General features: G+C 63.0%; 2 protein-coding genes across 3 annotated transcripts in view; one reads left to right on the top strand and one right to left on the bottom strand.

Annotated features, from left to right (window-relative positions):
• The window catches only part of LOC138672905 (apoptosis-inducing factor 3-like), a 158,954-nt gene extending 149,444 nt beyond the window's left edge, over positions 1 to 9,510 (bottom strand). The window contains exon 1 of one of the 2 annotated variants that reach the window (XM_069761347.1): positions 9,313 to 9,510. The gene's annotated coding sequence lies outside the window, so the exon portion shown is untranslated. The remainder of the gene's footprint in view (positions 1 to 9,312) is intronic. The other variant, XM_069761351.1, reaches the window with a different exon arrangement.
• Positions 9,511 to 9,539: 29 nt separating this feature from the next.
• TLCD2 (TLC domain containing 2) overlaps positions 9,540 to 14,882 on the top strand; it is a 62,637-nt gene continuing 57,294 nt past the window's right edge. Inside the window, exon 1 of the mRNA XM_069761352.1 lies at positions 9,540 to 9,866. Within this exon, the coding sequence (XP_069617453.1) occupies positions 9,682 to 9,866 (185 nt within the window). The 5' untranslated portion in view covers positions 9,540 to 9,681. The remainder of the gene's footprint in view (positions 9,867 to 14,882) is intronic.

Raw genomic sequence — 14,882 nt, 5'->3', positions numbered from 1 at the left:
AGTCAGTGTCCCCAGGGCCGGCAGTGTGACCAGTGCAGTCAGCGTCCTCGGGGCCGGCAGTGTCCCCAGTGCAGTCAGTGTCCCCAGGGCCGGCAGTGTGATCAGTGCAGTCAGTGTCCCCGGGGCCGGCAGTGTACCCAGTGCAGTCAGTGTCCCCAGTGCAGTCAGTGTCCCCAGGGCCGGCAGTGTACCCAGTGCAGTCAGTGTCCCCAGGGCCGGCAGTGTGACCAGTGCAGTCAGTGTCCCCAGGGCCGGCAGTGTGACCAGTGCAGTCAGTGTCCCCGGGGCCGGCAGTGTCCCCAGTGCAGTGTCCCCGGGGCCGGCAGTGTGACCAGTGCAGTCAGTGTCCCCGGGGCCGGCAGTGAGAGCAGTGCAGTCAGTGTCCCCAGGGCCGGCAGTGTGACCAGTGCAGTCAGTGTCCCCAGGGCCGGCAGTGTGACCAGTGCAGTCAGTGTCCCCGGGGCCGGCAGTGTGACCAGTACAGTCAGTGTCCCCGGGGCCGGCAGTGTGACCAGTGCAGTCAGTGTCCCCGGGGCCGGCAGTGTGACCAGTGCAGTCAGTGTCCCCAGGGCCGGCAATGAGAGCAGTGCAGGCAGTGTCCCCAGGGCCGGCAGTGTGACCAGTGCAGCCAGTGTCCCCAGGGCCGGCAGTGTGACCAGTGCAGTCAGTGTCCCCAGGGCCGGCAGTGTGACCAGTGCAGTCAGTGTCCCCGGGGCCGGCAGTGTGACCAGTGCAGTCAGCGTCCTCGGGGCCGGCAGTGTCCCCAGTGCAGTCAGTGTCCCCAGGGCCGGCAGTGTGATCAGTGCAGTCAGTGTCCCCGGGGCCGGCAGTGTACCCAGTGCAGTCAGTGTCCCCAGTGCAGTCAGTGTCCCCAGGGCCGGCAGTGTACCCAGTGCAGTCAGTGTCCCTAGGGCCGGCAATGTGACCAGTGCAGTCAGTGTCCCCAGGGCCGGCAGTGTGACCAGTGCAGTGTCCCCAGGGCCGGAAGTGTGACCAGTGCAGTGTCCCCAGGGCCGGCAGTGAGAGCAGTGCAGGCAGTGTCTCTGGTGCCGGCAATGTGACCAGTGCAGTCAGTGTCCCCAGGGCCGGCAATGTGACCAGTGCAGTCTGCGTCCCCGGGGCCGGCAATGTGACCAGTGCAGTCTGCGTCCCCGGGGCCGGCAGTGTGACCAGTGCAGTGTCCCCAGGGCCGGAAGTGTGACCAGTGCAGTGTCCCCAGGGCCGGCAGTGTGACCAGTGCAGTCAGTGTCCCCAGGGCTGGCAGTGTGACCAGTGCAGTGTCCCCGGGGCCGGCAGTGTCCCCAGTGCAGTGTCCCCGGGGCCGGCAGTGTGACCAGTGCAGTCAGTGTCCCCGGGGCCGGCAGTGAGAGCAGTGCAGTCAGTGTCCCCAGGGCCGGCAGTGTGACCAGTGCAGTCAGTGTCCCCAGGGCCGGCAGTGTGACCAGTGCAGTCAGTGTCCCCGGGGCCGGCAGTGTGACCAGTACAGTCAGTGTCCCCGGGGCCGGCAGTGTGACCAGTGCAGTCAGTGTCCCCGGGGCCGGCAGTGTGACCAGTGCAGTCAGTGTCCCCAGGGCCGGCAATGAGAGCAGTGCAGGCAGTGTCCCCAGGGCCGGCAGTGTGACCAGTGCAGCCAGTGTCCCCAGGGCCGGCAGTGTGACCAGTGCAGTCAGTGTCCCCAGGGCCGGCAGGGTGACCAGTGCAGTCAGTGTCCCCGGGGCCGGCAGTGTGACCAGTACAGTGTCCCCGGGGCCGGCAGTGTGACCAGTGCAGTCAGTGTCCCCGGGGCCGGCAGTGTCCCCAGTGCAGTCAGTGTCCCCAGGGCCGGCAGTGAGAGCAGTGCAGGCAGTGTCCCCAGGGCCGGCAGTGTCCCCAGTGCAGTGTCCCCGGGGCCGGCAGTGTGACCAGTGCAGTGTCCCCGGGGCCGGCAGTGAGAGCAGTGCAGTCAGTGTCCCCAGGGCCGGCAGTGTGACCAGTGCAGTCAGTGTCCCCGGGGCCGGCAGTGTGACCAGTACAGTCAGTGTCCCCGGGGCCGGCAGTGTGACCAGTACAGTCAGTGTCCCCGGGGCCGGCAGTGTGACCAGTGCAGTCAGTGTCCCCGGTGCCGGCAGTGTGACCAGTGCAGTCAGTGTCCCCAGGGCCGGCAGTGTCCCCAGTGCAGTCAGTGTCCCCAGGGCCGGCAGTGTCCCCGGGGCCGGCAGTGTCCCCAGTGCAGTCAGTGTCCCCGGGCCGGCAGTGTCCCCAGTGCAGTCAGTGTCCCCGGGCCGGCAGTGTCCCCAGTGCAGTCAGTGTCCCCAGTGCAGTCAGTGTCCCCAGTGCAGTCAGTGTCCCCGGGCCGGCAGTGTCCCCAGTGCAGTCAGTGTCCCCGGGGCCGGCAGTGTCCCCAGTGCAGTCAGTGTCCCCGGGGCCGGCAGTGTGACCAGTGCAGTCAGTGTCCCCAGGGCCGGCAGTGTCCCCAGTGCAGTCAGTGTCCCCGGGCCGGCAGTGTCCCCGGGGCCGGCAGTGTCCCCAGTGCAGTCAGTGTCCCCAGGGCCGGCAGTGTCCCCGGGGCCGGCAGTGTCCCCGGGCCGGCAGTGTCCTCAGTGCAGTCAGTGTCCCCGGGCCGGCAGTGTCCCCAGTGCAGTCAGTGTCCCCAGGGCCGGCAGTGAGAGCAGTGCAGGCAGTGTCCCCAGGGCCGGCAGTGTGACCAGTGCAGTCAGTGTCCCCGGGGCCGGCAGTGTCCCCAGTGCAGTGTCCCCGGGGCCGGCAGTGTGACCAGTGCAGTGTCCCCGGGGCCGGCAGTGAGAGCAGTGCAGTCAGTGTCCCCAGGGCCGGCAGTGTGACCAGTGCAGTCAGTGTCCCCGGGGCCGGCAGTGTGACCAGTACAGTCAGTGTCCCCGGGGCCGGCAGTGTGACCAGTACAGTCAGTGTCCCCGGGGCCGGCAGTGTGACCAGTGCAGTGTCCCCGGTGCCGGCAGTGTGACCAGTGCAGTCAGTGTCCCCGGGGCCGGCAGTGTGACCAGTGCAGTCAGTGTCCCCGGGGCCGGCAGTGTCCCCAGTGCAGTCAGTGTCCCCAGGGCCGGCAGTGAGAGCAGTGCAGGCAGTGTCCCCAGGGCCGGCAGTGTGACCAGTGCAGTCAGTGTCCCCAGGGCCGGCAGTGTGACCAGTGCAGTCAGTGTCCCCGGGGCCGGCAGTGTCCCCAGTGCAGTGTCCCCGGGGCCGGCAGTGTGACCAGTGCAGTCAGTGTCCCCGGGGCTGGCAGTGAGAGCAGTGCAGTCAGTGTCCCCAGGGCCGGCAGTGTGACCAGTGCAGTCAGTGTCCCCAGGGCCGGCAGTGTGACCAGTGCAGTCAGTGTCCCCGGGGCCGGCAGTGTAACCAGTACAGTCAGTGTCCCCGGGGCCGGCAGTGTGACCAGTGCAGTCAGTGTCCCCGGGGCCGGCAGTGTGACCAGTGCAGTCAGTGTCCCCAGGGCCGGCAATGAGAGCAGTGCAGGCAGTGTCCCCAGGGCCGGCAGTGTGACCAGTGCAGCCAGTGTCCCCAGGGCCGGCAGTGTGACCAGTGCAGTCAGTGTCCCCAGGGCCGGCAGTGTGACCAGTGCAGTCAGTGTCCCCAGGGCCGGCAGTGTGACCAGTGCAGTCAGCGTCCTCGGGGCCGGCAGTGTCCCCAGTGCAGTCAGTGTCCCCAGGGCCGGCAGTGTGATCAGTGCAGTCAGTGTCCCCGGGGCCGGCAGTGTACCCAGTGCAGTCAGTGTCCCCAGTGCAGTCAGTGTCCCCAGGGCCGGCAGTGTACCCAGTGCAGTCAGTGTCCCCAGGGCCGGCAGTGTGACCAGTGCAGTCAGTGTCCCCAGGGCCGGCAGTGTGACCAGTGCAGTCAGTGTCCCCGGGGCCGGCAGTGTCCCCAGTGCAGTGTCCCCGGGGCCGGCAGTGTGACCAGTGCAGTCAGTGTCCCCGGGGCCGGCAGTGAGAGCAGTGCAGTCAGTGTCCCCAGGGCCGGCAGTGTGACCAGTGCAGTCAGTGTCCCCAGGGCCGGCAGTGTGACCAGTGCAGTCAGTGTCCCCGGGGCCGGCAGTGTGACCAGTACAGTCAGTGTCCCCGGGGCCGGCAGTGTGACCAGTGCAGTCAGTGTCCCCGGGGCCGGCAGTGTGACCAGTGCAGTCAGTGTCCCCAGGGCCGGCAATGAGAGCAGTGCAGGCAGTGTCCCCAGGGCCGGCAGTGTGACCAGTGCAGCCAGTGTCCCCAGGGCCGGCAGTGTGACCAGTGCAGTCAGTGTCCCCAGGGCCGGCAGTGTGACCAGTGCAGTCAGTGTCCCCGGGGCCGGCAGTGTGACCAGTGCAGTCAGCGTCCTCGGGGCCGGCAGTGTCCCCAGTGCAGTCAGTGTCCCCAGGGCCGGCAGTGTGATCAGTGCAGTCAGTGTCCCCGGGGCCGGCAGTGTACCCAGTGCAGTCAGTGTCCCCAGTGCAGTCAGTGTCCCCAGGGCCGGCAGTGTACCCAGTGCAGTCAGTGTCCCCAGGGCCGGCAGTGTGACCAGTGCAGTCAGTGTCCCCAGGGTCGGCAGTATGACCAGTGCAGTCAGTGTCCCCAGGGCCGGCAGTGTGACCAGTGCAGTCAGCGTCCACGGGGCCGGCAGTGTCCCCAGTGCAGTCAGTGTCCCCAGGGCCGGCAGTGTGATCAGTGCAGTCAGTGTCCCCGGGGCCGGCAGTGTCCCCAGTGCAGTCAGTGTCCTCGGGGCCGGCAGTGTGACCAGTGCAGTCAGTGTCCCCAGGGCCGGCAGTGTGACCAGTGCAGTCAGTGTCCCCAGGGCCGGCAGTGTACCCAGTGCAGTCAGTGTCCCCAGGGCCGGCAGTGTACCCAGTGCAGTCAGTGTCCCCAGGGCCGGCAGTGTACCCAGTGCAGTCAGTGTCCCCAGGGCCGGCAGTGTGACCAGTGCAGTCAGTGTCCCCGGGGCCGGCAGTGTGACCAGTGCAGTCAGTGTCCCCGGGGCCGGCAGTGTCCCCAGTGCAGTCAGTGTCCCCGGGGCCGGCAGTGTGACCAGTGCAGTCAGTGTCCCCAGGGCCGGCAGTGTGACCAGTGCAGTCAGTGTCCCCAGGGCCAGCAGTGTGACCAGTGCAGTCAGTGTCCTCAGGGCCGGCAGTGTGACCAGTGCAGTCAGTGTCCCCAGGGTGGGCAGTGTGACCAGTGCAGTCAGTGTCCCCAGGGCCGGCAGTATGACCAGTGCAGTCAGTGTCCCCAGGGTGGGCAGTGTGACCAGTGCAGTCAGTGTCCCCAGGGCCGGCAGTGTGACCAGTGCATTCAGTGTCCCCAGGGCGGGCAGTGTGACCAGTGCAGTCAGTGTCCCTAGGGCCGGCAATGTGACCAGTGCAGTCAGTGTCCCCAGGGCCGGCAGTGTGACCAGTGCAGTGTCCCCAGGGCCGGAAGTGTGACCAGTGCAGTGTCCCCAGGGCCGGCAGTGAGAGCAGTGCAGGCAGTGTCTCTGGTGCCGGCAATGTGACCAGTGCAGTCAGTGTCCCCAGGGCCGGCAATGTGACCAGTGCAGTCTGCGTCCCCGGGGCCGGCAATGTGACCAGTGCAGTCTGCGTCCCCGGGGCCGGCAGTGTGACCAGTGCAGTGTCCCCAGGGCCGGAAGTGTGACCAGTGCAGTGTCCCCAGGGCCGGCAGTGTGACCAGTGCAGTCAGTGTCCCCAGGGCTGGCAGTGTGACCAGTGCAGTGTCCCCGGGGCCGGCAGTGTCCCCAGTGCAGTGTCCCCGGGGCCGGCAGTGTGACCAGTGCAGTCAGTGTCCCCGGGGCCGGCAGTGAGAGCAGTGCAGTCAGTGTCCCCAGGGCCGGCAGTGTGACCAGTGCAGTCAGTGTCCCCAGGGCCGGCAGTGTGACCAGTGCAGTCAGTGTCCCCGGGGCCGGCAGTGTGACCAGTACAGTCAGTGTCCCCGGGGCCGGCAGTGTGACCAGTACAGTCAGTGTCCCCGGGGCCGGCAGTGTGACCAGTGCAGTCAGTGTCCCCGGGGCCGGCAGTGTGACCAGTGCAGTCAGTGTCCCCAGGGCCGGCAATGAGAGCAGTGCAGGCAGTGTCCCCAGGGCCGGCAGTGTGACCAGTGCAGCCAGTGTCCCCAGGGCCGGCAGTGTGACCAGTGCAGTCAGTGTCCCCAGGGCCGGCAGGGTGACCAGTGCAGTCAGTGTCCCCGGGGCCGGCAGTGTGACCAGTACAGTGTCCCCGGGGCCGGCAGTGTGACCAGTGCAGTCAGTGTCCCCGGGGCCGGCAGTGTGACCAGTGCAGTCAGTGTCCCCGGGGCCGGCAGTGTCCCCAGTGCAGTCAGTGTCCCCAGGGCCGGCAGTGAGAGCAGTGCAGGCAGTGTCCCCAGGGCCGGCAGTGTCCCCAGTGCAGTGTCCCCGGGGCCGGCAGTGTGACCAGTGCAGTGTCCCCGGGGCCGGCAGTGAGAGCAGTGCAGTCAGTGTCCCCAGGGCCGGCAGTGTGACCAGTGCAGTCAGTGTCCCCGGGGCCGGCAGTGTGACCAGTACAGTCAGTGTCCCCGGGGCCGGCAGTGTGACCAGTACAGTCAGTGTCCCCGGGGCCGGCAGTGTGACCAGTGCAGTCAGTGTCCCCGGTGCCGGCAGTGTGACCAGTGCAGTCAGTGTCCCCAGGGCCGGCAGTGTCCCCAGTGCAGTCAGTGTCCCCAGGGCCGGCAGTGTCCCCGGGGCCGGCAGTGTCCCCAGTGCAGTCAGTGTCCCCGGGCCGGCAGTGTCCCCAGTGCAGTCAGTGTCCCCGGGCCGGCAGTGTCCCCAGTGCAGTCAGTGTCCCCAGTGCAGTCAGTGTCCCCAGTGCAGTCAGTGTCCCCGGGCCGGCAGTGTCCCCAGTGCAGTCAGTGTCCCCGGGGCCGGCAGTGTCCCCAGTGCAGTCAGTGTCCCCGGGGCCGGCAGTGTGACCAGTGCAGTCAGTGTCCCCAGGGCCGGCAGTGTCCCCAGTGCAGTCAGTGTCCCCGGGCCGGCAGTGTCCCCGGGGCCGGCAGTGTCCCCAGTGCAGTCAGTGTCCCCAGGGCCGGCAGTGTCCCCGGGGCCGGCAGTGTCCCCGGGCCGGCAGTGTCCTCAGTGCAGTCAGTGTCCCCGGGCCGGCAGTGTCCCCAGTGCAGTCAGTGTCCCCAGGGCCGGCAGTGAGAGCAGTGCAGGCAGTGTCCCCAGGGCCGGCAGTGTGACCAGTGCAGTCAGTGTCCCCGGGGCCGGCAGTGTCCCCAGTGCAGTGTCCCCGGGGCCGGCAGTGTGACCAGTGCAGTGTCCCCGGGGCCGGCAGTGAGAGCAGTGCAGTCAGTGTCCCCAGGGCCGGCAGTGTGACCAGTGCAGTCAGTGTCCCCGGGGCCGGCAGTGTGACCAGTACAGTCAGTGTCCCCGGGGCCGGCAGTGTGACCAGTACAGTCAGTGTCCCCGGGGCCGGCAGTGTGACCAGTGCAGTGTCCCCGGTGCCGGCAGTGTGACCAGTGCAGTCAGTGTCCCCGGGCCGGCAGTGTCCCCAGTGCAGTCAGTGTCCCCGGGCCGGCAGTGTCCCCAGTGCAGTCAGTGTCCCCAGTGCAGTCAGTGTCCCCAGTGCAGTCAGTGTCCCCGGGCCGGCAGTGTCCCCAGTGCAGTCAGTGTCCCCGGGGCCGGCAGTGTCCCCAGTGCAGTCAGTGTCCCCGGGGCCGGCAGTGTCCCCAGTGCAGTCAGTGTCCCCGGGGCCGGCAGTGTGACCAGTGCAGTCAGTGTCCCCGGGGCCGGCAGTGTGACCAGTACAGTCAGTGTCCCCGGGGCCGGCAGTGTGACCAGTACAGTCAGTGTCCCCGGGGCCGGCAGTGTGACCAGTGCAGTCAGTGTCCCCGGTGCCGGCAGTGTGACCAGTGCAGTCAGTGTCCCCAGGGCCGGCAGTGTCCCCAGTGCAGTCAGTGTCCCCAGGGCCGGCAGTGTCCCCGGGGCCGGCAGTGTCCCCAGTGCAGTCAGTGTCCCCGGGCCGGCAGTGTCCCCAGTGCAGTCAGTGTCCCCGGGCCGGCAGTGTCCCCAGTGCAGTCAGTGTCCCCAGTGCAGTCAGTGTCCCCAGTGCAGTCAGTGTCCCCGGGCCGGCAGTGTCCCCAGTGCAGTCAGTGTCCCCGGGGCCGGCAGTGTCCCCGGGGCCGGCAGTGTCCCCAGTGCAGTCAGTGTCCCCGGGGCCGGCAGTGTGACCAGTGCAGTCAGTGTCCCCAGGGCCGGCAGTGTCCCCAGTGCAGTCAGTGTCCCCGGGCCGGCAGTGTCCCCGGGGCCGGCAGTGTCCCCAGTGCAGTCAGTGTCCCCAGGGCCGGCAGTGTCCCCGGGGCCGGCAGTGTCCCCGGGCCGGCAGTGTCCTCAGTGCAGTCAGTGTCCCCGGGCCGGCAGTGTCCCCAGTGCAGTCAGTGTCCCCAGGGCCGGCAGTGAGAGCAGTGCAGGCAGTGTCCCCAGGGCCGGCAGTGTGACCAGTGCAGTCAGTGTCCCCGGGGCCGGCAGTGTCCCCAGTGCAGTGTCCCCGGGGCCGGCAGTGTGACCAGTGCAGTGTCCCCGGGGCCGGCAGTGAGAGCAGTGCAGTCAGTGTCCCCAGGGCCGGCAGTGTGACCAGTGCAGTCAGTGTCCCCGGGGCCGGCAGTGTGACCAGTACAGTCAGTGTCCCCGGGGCCGGCAGTGTGACCAGTACAGTCAGTGTCCCCGGGGCCGGCAGTGTGACCAGTGCAGTGTCCCCGGTGCCGGCAGTGTGACCAGTGCAGTCAGTGTCCCCGGGCCGGCAGTGTCCCCAGTGCAGTCAGTGTCCCCGGGCCGGCAGTGTCCCCAGTGCAGTCAGTGTCCCCAGTGCAGTCAGTGTCCCCAGTGCAGTCAGTGTCCCCAGTGCAGTCAGTGTCCCCGGGCCGGCAGTGTCCCCAGTGCAGTCAGTGTCCCCGGGGCCGGCAGTGTCCCCAGTGCAGTCAGTGTCCCCGGGGCCGGCAGTGTCCCCAGTGCAGTCAGTGTCCCCGGGGCCGGCAGTGTGACCAGTGCAGTCAGTGTCCCCGGGCCGGCAGTGTCCCCGGGGCCGGCAGTGTCCCCAGTGCAGTCAGTGTCCCCGGGCCGGCAGTGTCCTCAGTGCAGTCAGTGTCCCCGGGCCGGCAGTGTCCCCAGTGCAGTCAGTGTCCCCGGGCCGGCAGTGTCCCCAGTGCAGTCAGTGTCCCCGGGCCGGCAGTGTCCCCAGTGCAGTGTCCCCGGGCCGGCAGTGTCCCCAGTGCAGTCAGTGTCCCCAGGGCCGGCAGTGTCCCCAGTGCAGTCAGTGTCCCCGGGGCCGGCAGTGTGACTTGTGTAACTTTCCCGACACCTCCTTCCCTAGTTACTTTACTATCATCACACTGTTACCTCACACGTGGCGGGATTGGCGCAGGCGCATCACGTGACTCGCTTGTATAACTGGTACTTGTGGTTACACAAGCTGCTCCGTATCTTTCTCGCTCTCCCCCGGGACCGGGTTGTGCCGAGCCCCGGGCAGGTAGCCGGGCAGGTAGCGGCTCAGGTCCGTCACACAGAGCCGGGTGTACAGGGATGCAGGGCGCTCCCAGACTGGGGAGGGGACGTCACCATGGGGATGAGCTGGGCGTGGCCCGGGGATGACGGCCAATCCCGGAGCGCGGACCGCGGTGTTGTCTGTTACAAGAAGAAAGTTACACAAGGTTGGAAGAATAGAACGCGGAGCCCGGAGGGAGCGGACACCGCACTCAGCCCCGCTCCATGGCCGTCCCCGACCCCGGAGTCCTCGTCACCGGAGCCTCCTTCCTCGCGTTCCGCCTGTTGAATGGGAGGCTGCAGACCCTGATTCCCGCACCGAGCTCCGCGCTCAGGAACCGCTGGAAATGGAGGAACATCTGGACATCGCTGGTGCACAGTCTGCTGACAGGGAGCTGGGCACTGCTGGGGTAAGAGGTGCTGCCTGGGTACAGGGAACCGCTGGGGTAAGAGGCGCTGCCTGGGTACAGGGAACCGCTGGGGTAAGAGGCGCTGCCTGGGTACAGGGAACCGCTGGGGTAAGAGGTGCTGCCTGGGTACGGGGAACCGCTGGGGTAAGGGGCGCTGCCTGGGTACGGGGAACCGCTGGGGTAAGAGGTGCTGCCTGGGTACAGGGAACCGCTGGGGTAAGAGGTGCTGCCTGGGTACGGGGAACCGCTGGGGTAAGGGGCGCTGCCTGGGTACGGGGAACCGCTGGGGTAAGAGGTGCTGCCTGGGTACGGGGAACCGCTGGGGTAAGAGGTGCTGCCTGGGTACGGGGAACCGCTGGGGTAAGGGGCGCTGCCTGGGTACGGGGAACCGCTGGGGTAAGGGGCGCTGCCTGGGTACGGGGAACCGCTGGGGTAAGGGGCGCTGCCTGGGTACGGGGAACCGCTGGGGTAAGGGGCGCTGCCTGGGTACGGGGAACCGCTGGGGTAAGGGGTGCTGCCTGGGAAAGGGTCGCTGCTGGGGTAAGGGGCGCTGCCTGGGTACAGGGAACCGCTGGGGTAAGGGGCGCTGCCTGGGTACGGGGAACCGCTGGGGTAAGAGGCGCTGCCTGGGTACGGGGAACCGCTGGGGTAAGGGGCCCTGCCTGGGTACGGGGAACCGCCAGGTTATGGGGCCCTGCAGGGTAAGGGGTACTGCCGGGGTAGGAGGCACTGCCGGGGTACGGAAAACCGTTGGGGTACAGGGAACCGCCATTATATGGGAATCGCCGGGGTAAGGGACACTGCTGAGGTATGGGGCAAGGGATGCTGCCAGAGTAAGAGGCACTGCTGGGGTAAGGGGCACCTCTACTGTGGGGGGTCACGATAATCAGAGCTCACATAGAGCACATGTGGTGTCACTGCTGCCTATTCCATACAGATCCTTATGGGATCACAAACTGCTTTTCTTATTAGCCTCAGCCGTTAAAGGAAACCTGTCCCCCCCCCCCCCCCCCTCCCCCTCTGGCGTTTTTAACTAAGAGAGCCACCTTGTGCATCACTAATGCTGCATTCTGCCAAGGTGGCTTTTTTAGTTGGGGGCCCTTCCAACGATGCAATATTCATTTTTTTTAAATTTCCCCGCCATACCTTTTGTCTGTCTTTTCCCCCCAGACACAAACGCCTCCCAGCCATCCCTCAGCCCCTCCGGGCGCATCCTCCTCTGCCTTCATTAGGCTGCTTTCACACATCAGGTTTTTTGCTTCAGGCACAATCCGGCAGTTTTTGAAAAAAAACGGATCCGTTTTTTTCTTACGCCGGATCCGTTTTTTTCCCATAGAGTTGTATTAGCGCCGGATTGTGCCTGAAGGACATGCGTTTCATCCGTTTTGTGCCGGATCAGTCCCTTTCCAGCAATAAACGCATGGAACGGATGTGTGAATGAACGTTTCCGGCTACCGATCCGTTTTTTACACATAGAGCATGCCCAGCTTTGTTTTTGATTCTCTCTCTCTCTCTCTCGTTCTCTCTCTCGTTCTCTCTCTCTCTCTCTTTCTCTCTCGTTCTCTCTCTCTCTCGTTCTCTCTCTCTCTCTTTCTCTCTCGTTCTCTCTCTCTCTCTTTCTCTCTCGTTCTCTCTCTCTCTATCTCGTTCTCTCTCTCTCGTTCTCTCTCTCTCTCTCTCTCGTTCTCTCTCTCTCTCTCTCTTTCTCTCTCGTTCTCTCTCGTTCTCTCTCTCTCGTTCTCTCTCTCTCTCGTTCTCTCTCTCTCTCTCTCGTTCTCTCTCTCTCTCTCTCGTTCTCTCTCTCTCTCTCGTTCTCTCTCTCGTTCTCTCTCTCGTTCTCTCTCTCTCTTTCTCTCGTTCTCTCTCTCTCTCTCTCTCTCTCTCTCTCTCTCTCTCTCTCTCTCTCTCGTTCTCTCTCTCTCTCTCGTTCTCTCTCTCTCCTTTTTCGTTCTCTCTCTCTCTCCTTTTTCGTTCTCTCTCTCTCTCGTTCTCTCTCTCTCTCTCTCTCTCTCGTTCTCTCTCTATCTCGTTCTCTCTCTCTATCTCGTTCTCTCTCTCTATCTCGTTCTCTCTCTCTCTCTCGTTCTCTCTCTCTCTCTCGTTCTCTCTCTCTCTCTCGTTCTCTCTCTCTCTCTCGTTCTCTCTCTCTCTCGTTCTCTCTCTCTCTCGTTCTCTCTCTCTCTCTCCTTTTTCGTTCTCTCTCTCTCTCCTTTTTCGTTCTCTCTCTCTCTCTCCTTTTTCGTTCTCTCTCTCTCTCCTTTTTCGTTCTCTCTCTCTCTCCTTTTTCGTTCTCTCTCTCTGATAATTTATGACCACATCAGAGTTCAATAAACAACTAGGAGCCAAACGGTGCAATGTGCAATAGCAGAAATTATTTTTAGCCCCAAATACATTGAACAAATAGTCACCAATGGTGAACAACGTATATTGGGGGCGGTGGGCGATGTTTCCATAGGGATCTTTGTGTGTGATGGGCACCAGGCATTGCAGGGAGGCAGCACAGAGAACTCTCTAGGTAGAGGAGTTGGCATAAAGGTTATTGCTGTTCTCAGGAACAAGACATTTAGAGCTGGGTCACCTTGCCCTCATGGGTAATGAAATAATTGTGTCAGTGCCCGTAGCGACCTGTAAGACAGGATCCCAGCCCGCTCTGTGGCATGTGGGCACTGATGGCTGGCATTGTGTGTATGTGAAAACGTGTAGGAGATATTCTTCTCATCAATGATTAAATATACAGAACAGCCAGATCCCTGCACTGATTCTACAGAACAGAAAGCACCAAAAAGTGTAATGAAAAGAAAGTGCGTTATACCCACAATCAAAGGAAGAGGATAAGACAGTGATCATAACACTACAGACCGCATCCTCAGGAAGCAAAGCACCCCGGTCTGTGTCCTGTCAGTATCCCCCTGGTATCATGCTTGGCACCTATTTATGTGGTCCTTGGCATGACCCCCTCCTTGGTAGGTCTTTTCTTGTTATCTTCCTGAACCCCCTTCTCAAAGGATTCCTCCACGAGTGCTTCTGCTTTTCTGGAACCTCCTCCCAAGGGATCTTTGGTCTCCCGAATGACCTAAGTATTTTACTCCCCTTTTGGGATGATCACCCTGCCAAACCTCTGTGTACGAAGGGTCATAATCTTTGTGCCAATCCCACAGATTGTAGACCTTATGGCTAGATGATATCCTCGCTAATATTTGCCCTACCAGTGAAGGTAGTGTCATGTATACGGGGGTCCCAGACAGATGATTGTTGGGGAAAAATAGGGATTTGGTGTGTCTTATTTCAGACTTACGATTAATTTGTTCTCCAGAGATACGCAGAGATGAGATGTCCGGCAGCAGCTCTCTGATAGAGAACACAGGAGCGCTTGGCCGAGCGAGCGCTCCTGTGTATGGGGAGATGTCCGAGCGGGCCCTCCTGTGTATGGGGAGATGGCCGAGCGGGCCCTCCTGTGTATGGGGAGATGGCCGAGCGGGCCCTCCTGTGTATGGGGAGATACCCGAGCGAGCGCTCCTGTGTATGGGGAGATGGCCGAGCGAGCGCTCCTGTGTATGGGGAGATACCCGAGCGAGCGCTCCTGTGTATGGGGAGATGGCCGAGCGAGCGCTCCTGTGTATGGGGAGATGGCCGAGTGAACGCTACTGTGTATGGGGAGATAGCCGAGCGAGCCCTCCTGTGTATGGGGAGATGGCCGAGCGAGCCCTCCTGTGTATGGGGAGATGGCCGAGCGAGCCCTCCTGTGTATGGGGAGATGGCCGAGCGAGCGCTACTGTGTATATGGGGAGATGGCCGAGCGAGCACTCCTGTGTATGAGGAGGTGGCCGAGCGAGCGCTCCTGTGTATGGGGAGATGGCCGAGCGCTCTTGAGTATATGGGGAGATGGCCGAGCGAGCGCTACTGTGTATATGGGGAGATGGCTGAGCGAGCACTCCTGTGTATGAGGAGGTGGCCAAGCGAGCCCTCCTGTGTATGGGGAAATGGCCGAGCGCTCTTGAGTATATGGGGAGATGGCCGAGCGAGCACTCCTGTGTATGAGGAGGTGGCCGAGCGAGCACTCCTGTGTATGAGGAGGTGGCCGAGCGAGCGCTCCTGTGTATGGGAGAGCTTCTGGACAAACCATCACGGTTGGAAACTGCCATCTAAAGTGTATGGGCATCTTTAAAAAAATGATTGTGCTCTCAGGAGCCGTTGTAATCTAATTTATGGTACCGTAAGACTATGTGCACACGTTGCGGATTTGGCTGCGGATTCGCAGCAGTTTTCCATGCGTTGTACAGTACCATGTAAACCTATGGAAAACCAAATCCACAGTGCACATGCTGCGGAAAATACCGCTCGGAAACGCTGTGGTTTATTTTCTGCAGCATGTCAATTCTTTGTGTGGATTCCGCAAGTGTAAAAACGCAGGTGAAATTCGCACAAAAACCACGGTAAGGCTATGTGCAGATGTTGCGGATTTTGCTGCGGATCTGCAGCTGCGGGTCCACAGCAGCTTTCCATGCGTTTACAGTACAATGTAAACCTACGGAAAACGCAATCCGCAGTGCCCATGCTGCGGAAAAAAGCCGCTCGGAAACGCTGCAGGTTATATTCCGCAGCATGTCAATTCTTTGTGCGGATTCCGCTGCGGTTTACACCTGCTCCATAATAGGAATCCGCAGGTATAAAATCACAGGTGGAATCCGCACTAAATCCGCAGGTAAAACGCAGTGCCTTTTACCTGCGGATTTCTCAAATCCGCAGAGCTCAAAACTACGTGTGCATATACCCTAAATCTGCAGGTACAGCGCTGGGCGTTTTAATGCGGATTTTTCAGAATCTGCGCGGAATAATCCGCACATGAATCTGCAATGTGTGCACATACCCTTAAGAAGAACCATCATTTTTATTTCATAAATCAATAGGACACATGAAAATAAACAACTTTGTTACATATCTTACCCCAGACATCTGCCTCCTTCTCCTCCTGATCTGTAACTGTCATTTCAGGGGTAAATCAATTTTCAGTGAAGA

This window comes from Ranitomeya imitator, chromosome 3, assembly GCF_032444005.1.
Source record: "Ranitomeya imitator isolate aRanImi1 chromosome 3, aRanImi1.pri, whole genome shotgun sequence".
In the NCBI taxonomy this organism is placed as follows: Eukaryota; Metazoa; Chordata; class Amphibia; order Anura; family Dendrobatidae; genus Ranitomeya; species Ranitomeya imitator.
This window is presented reverse-complemented; position numbering and strand designations above follow the sequence as displayed.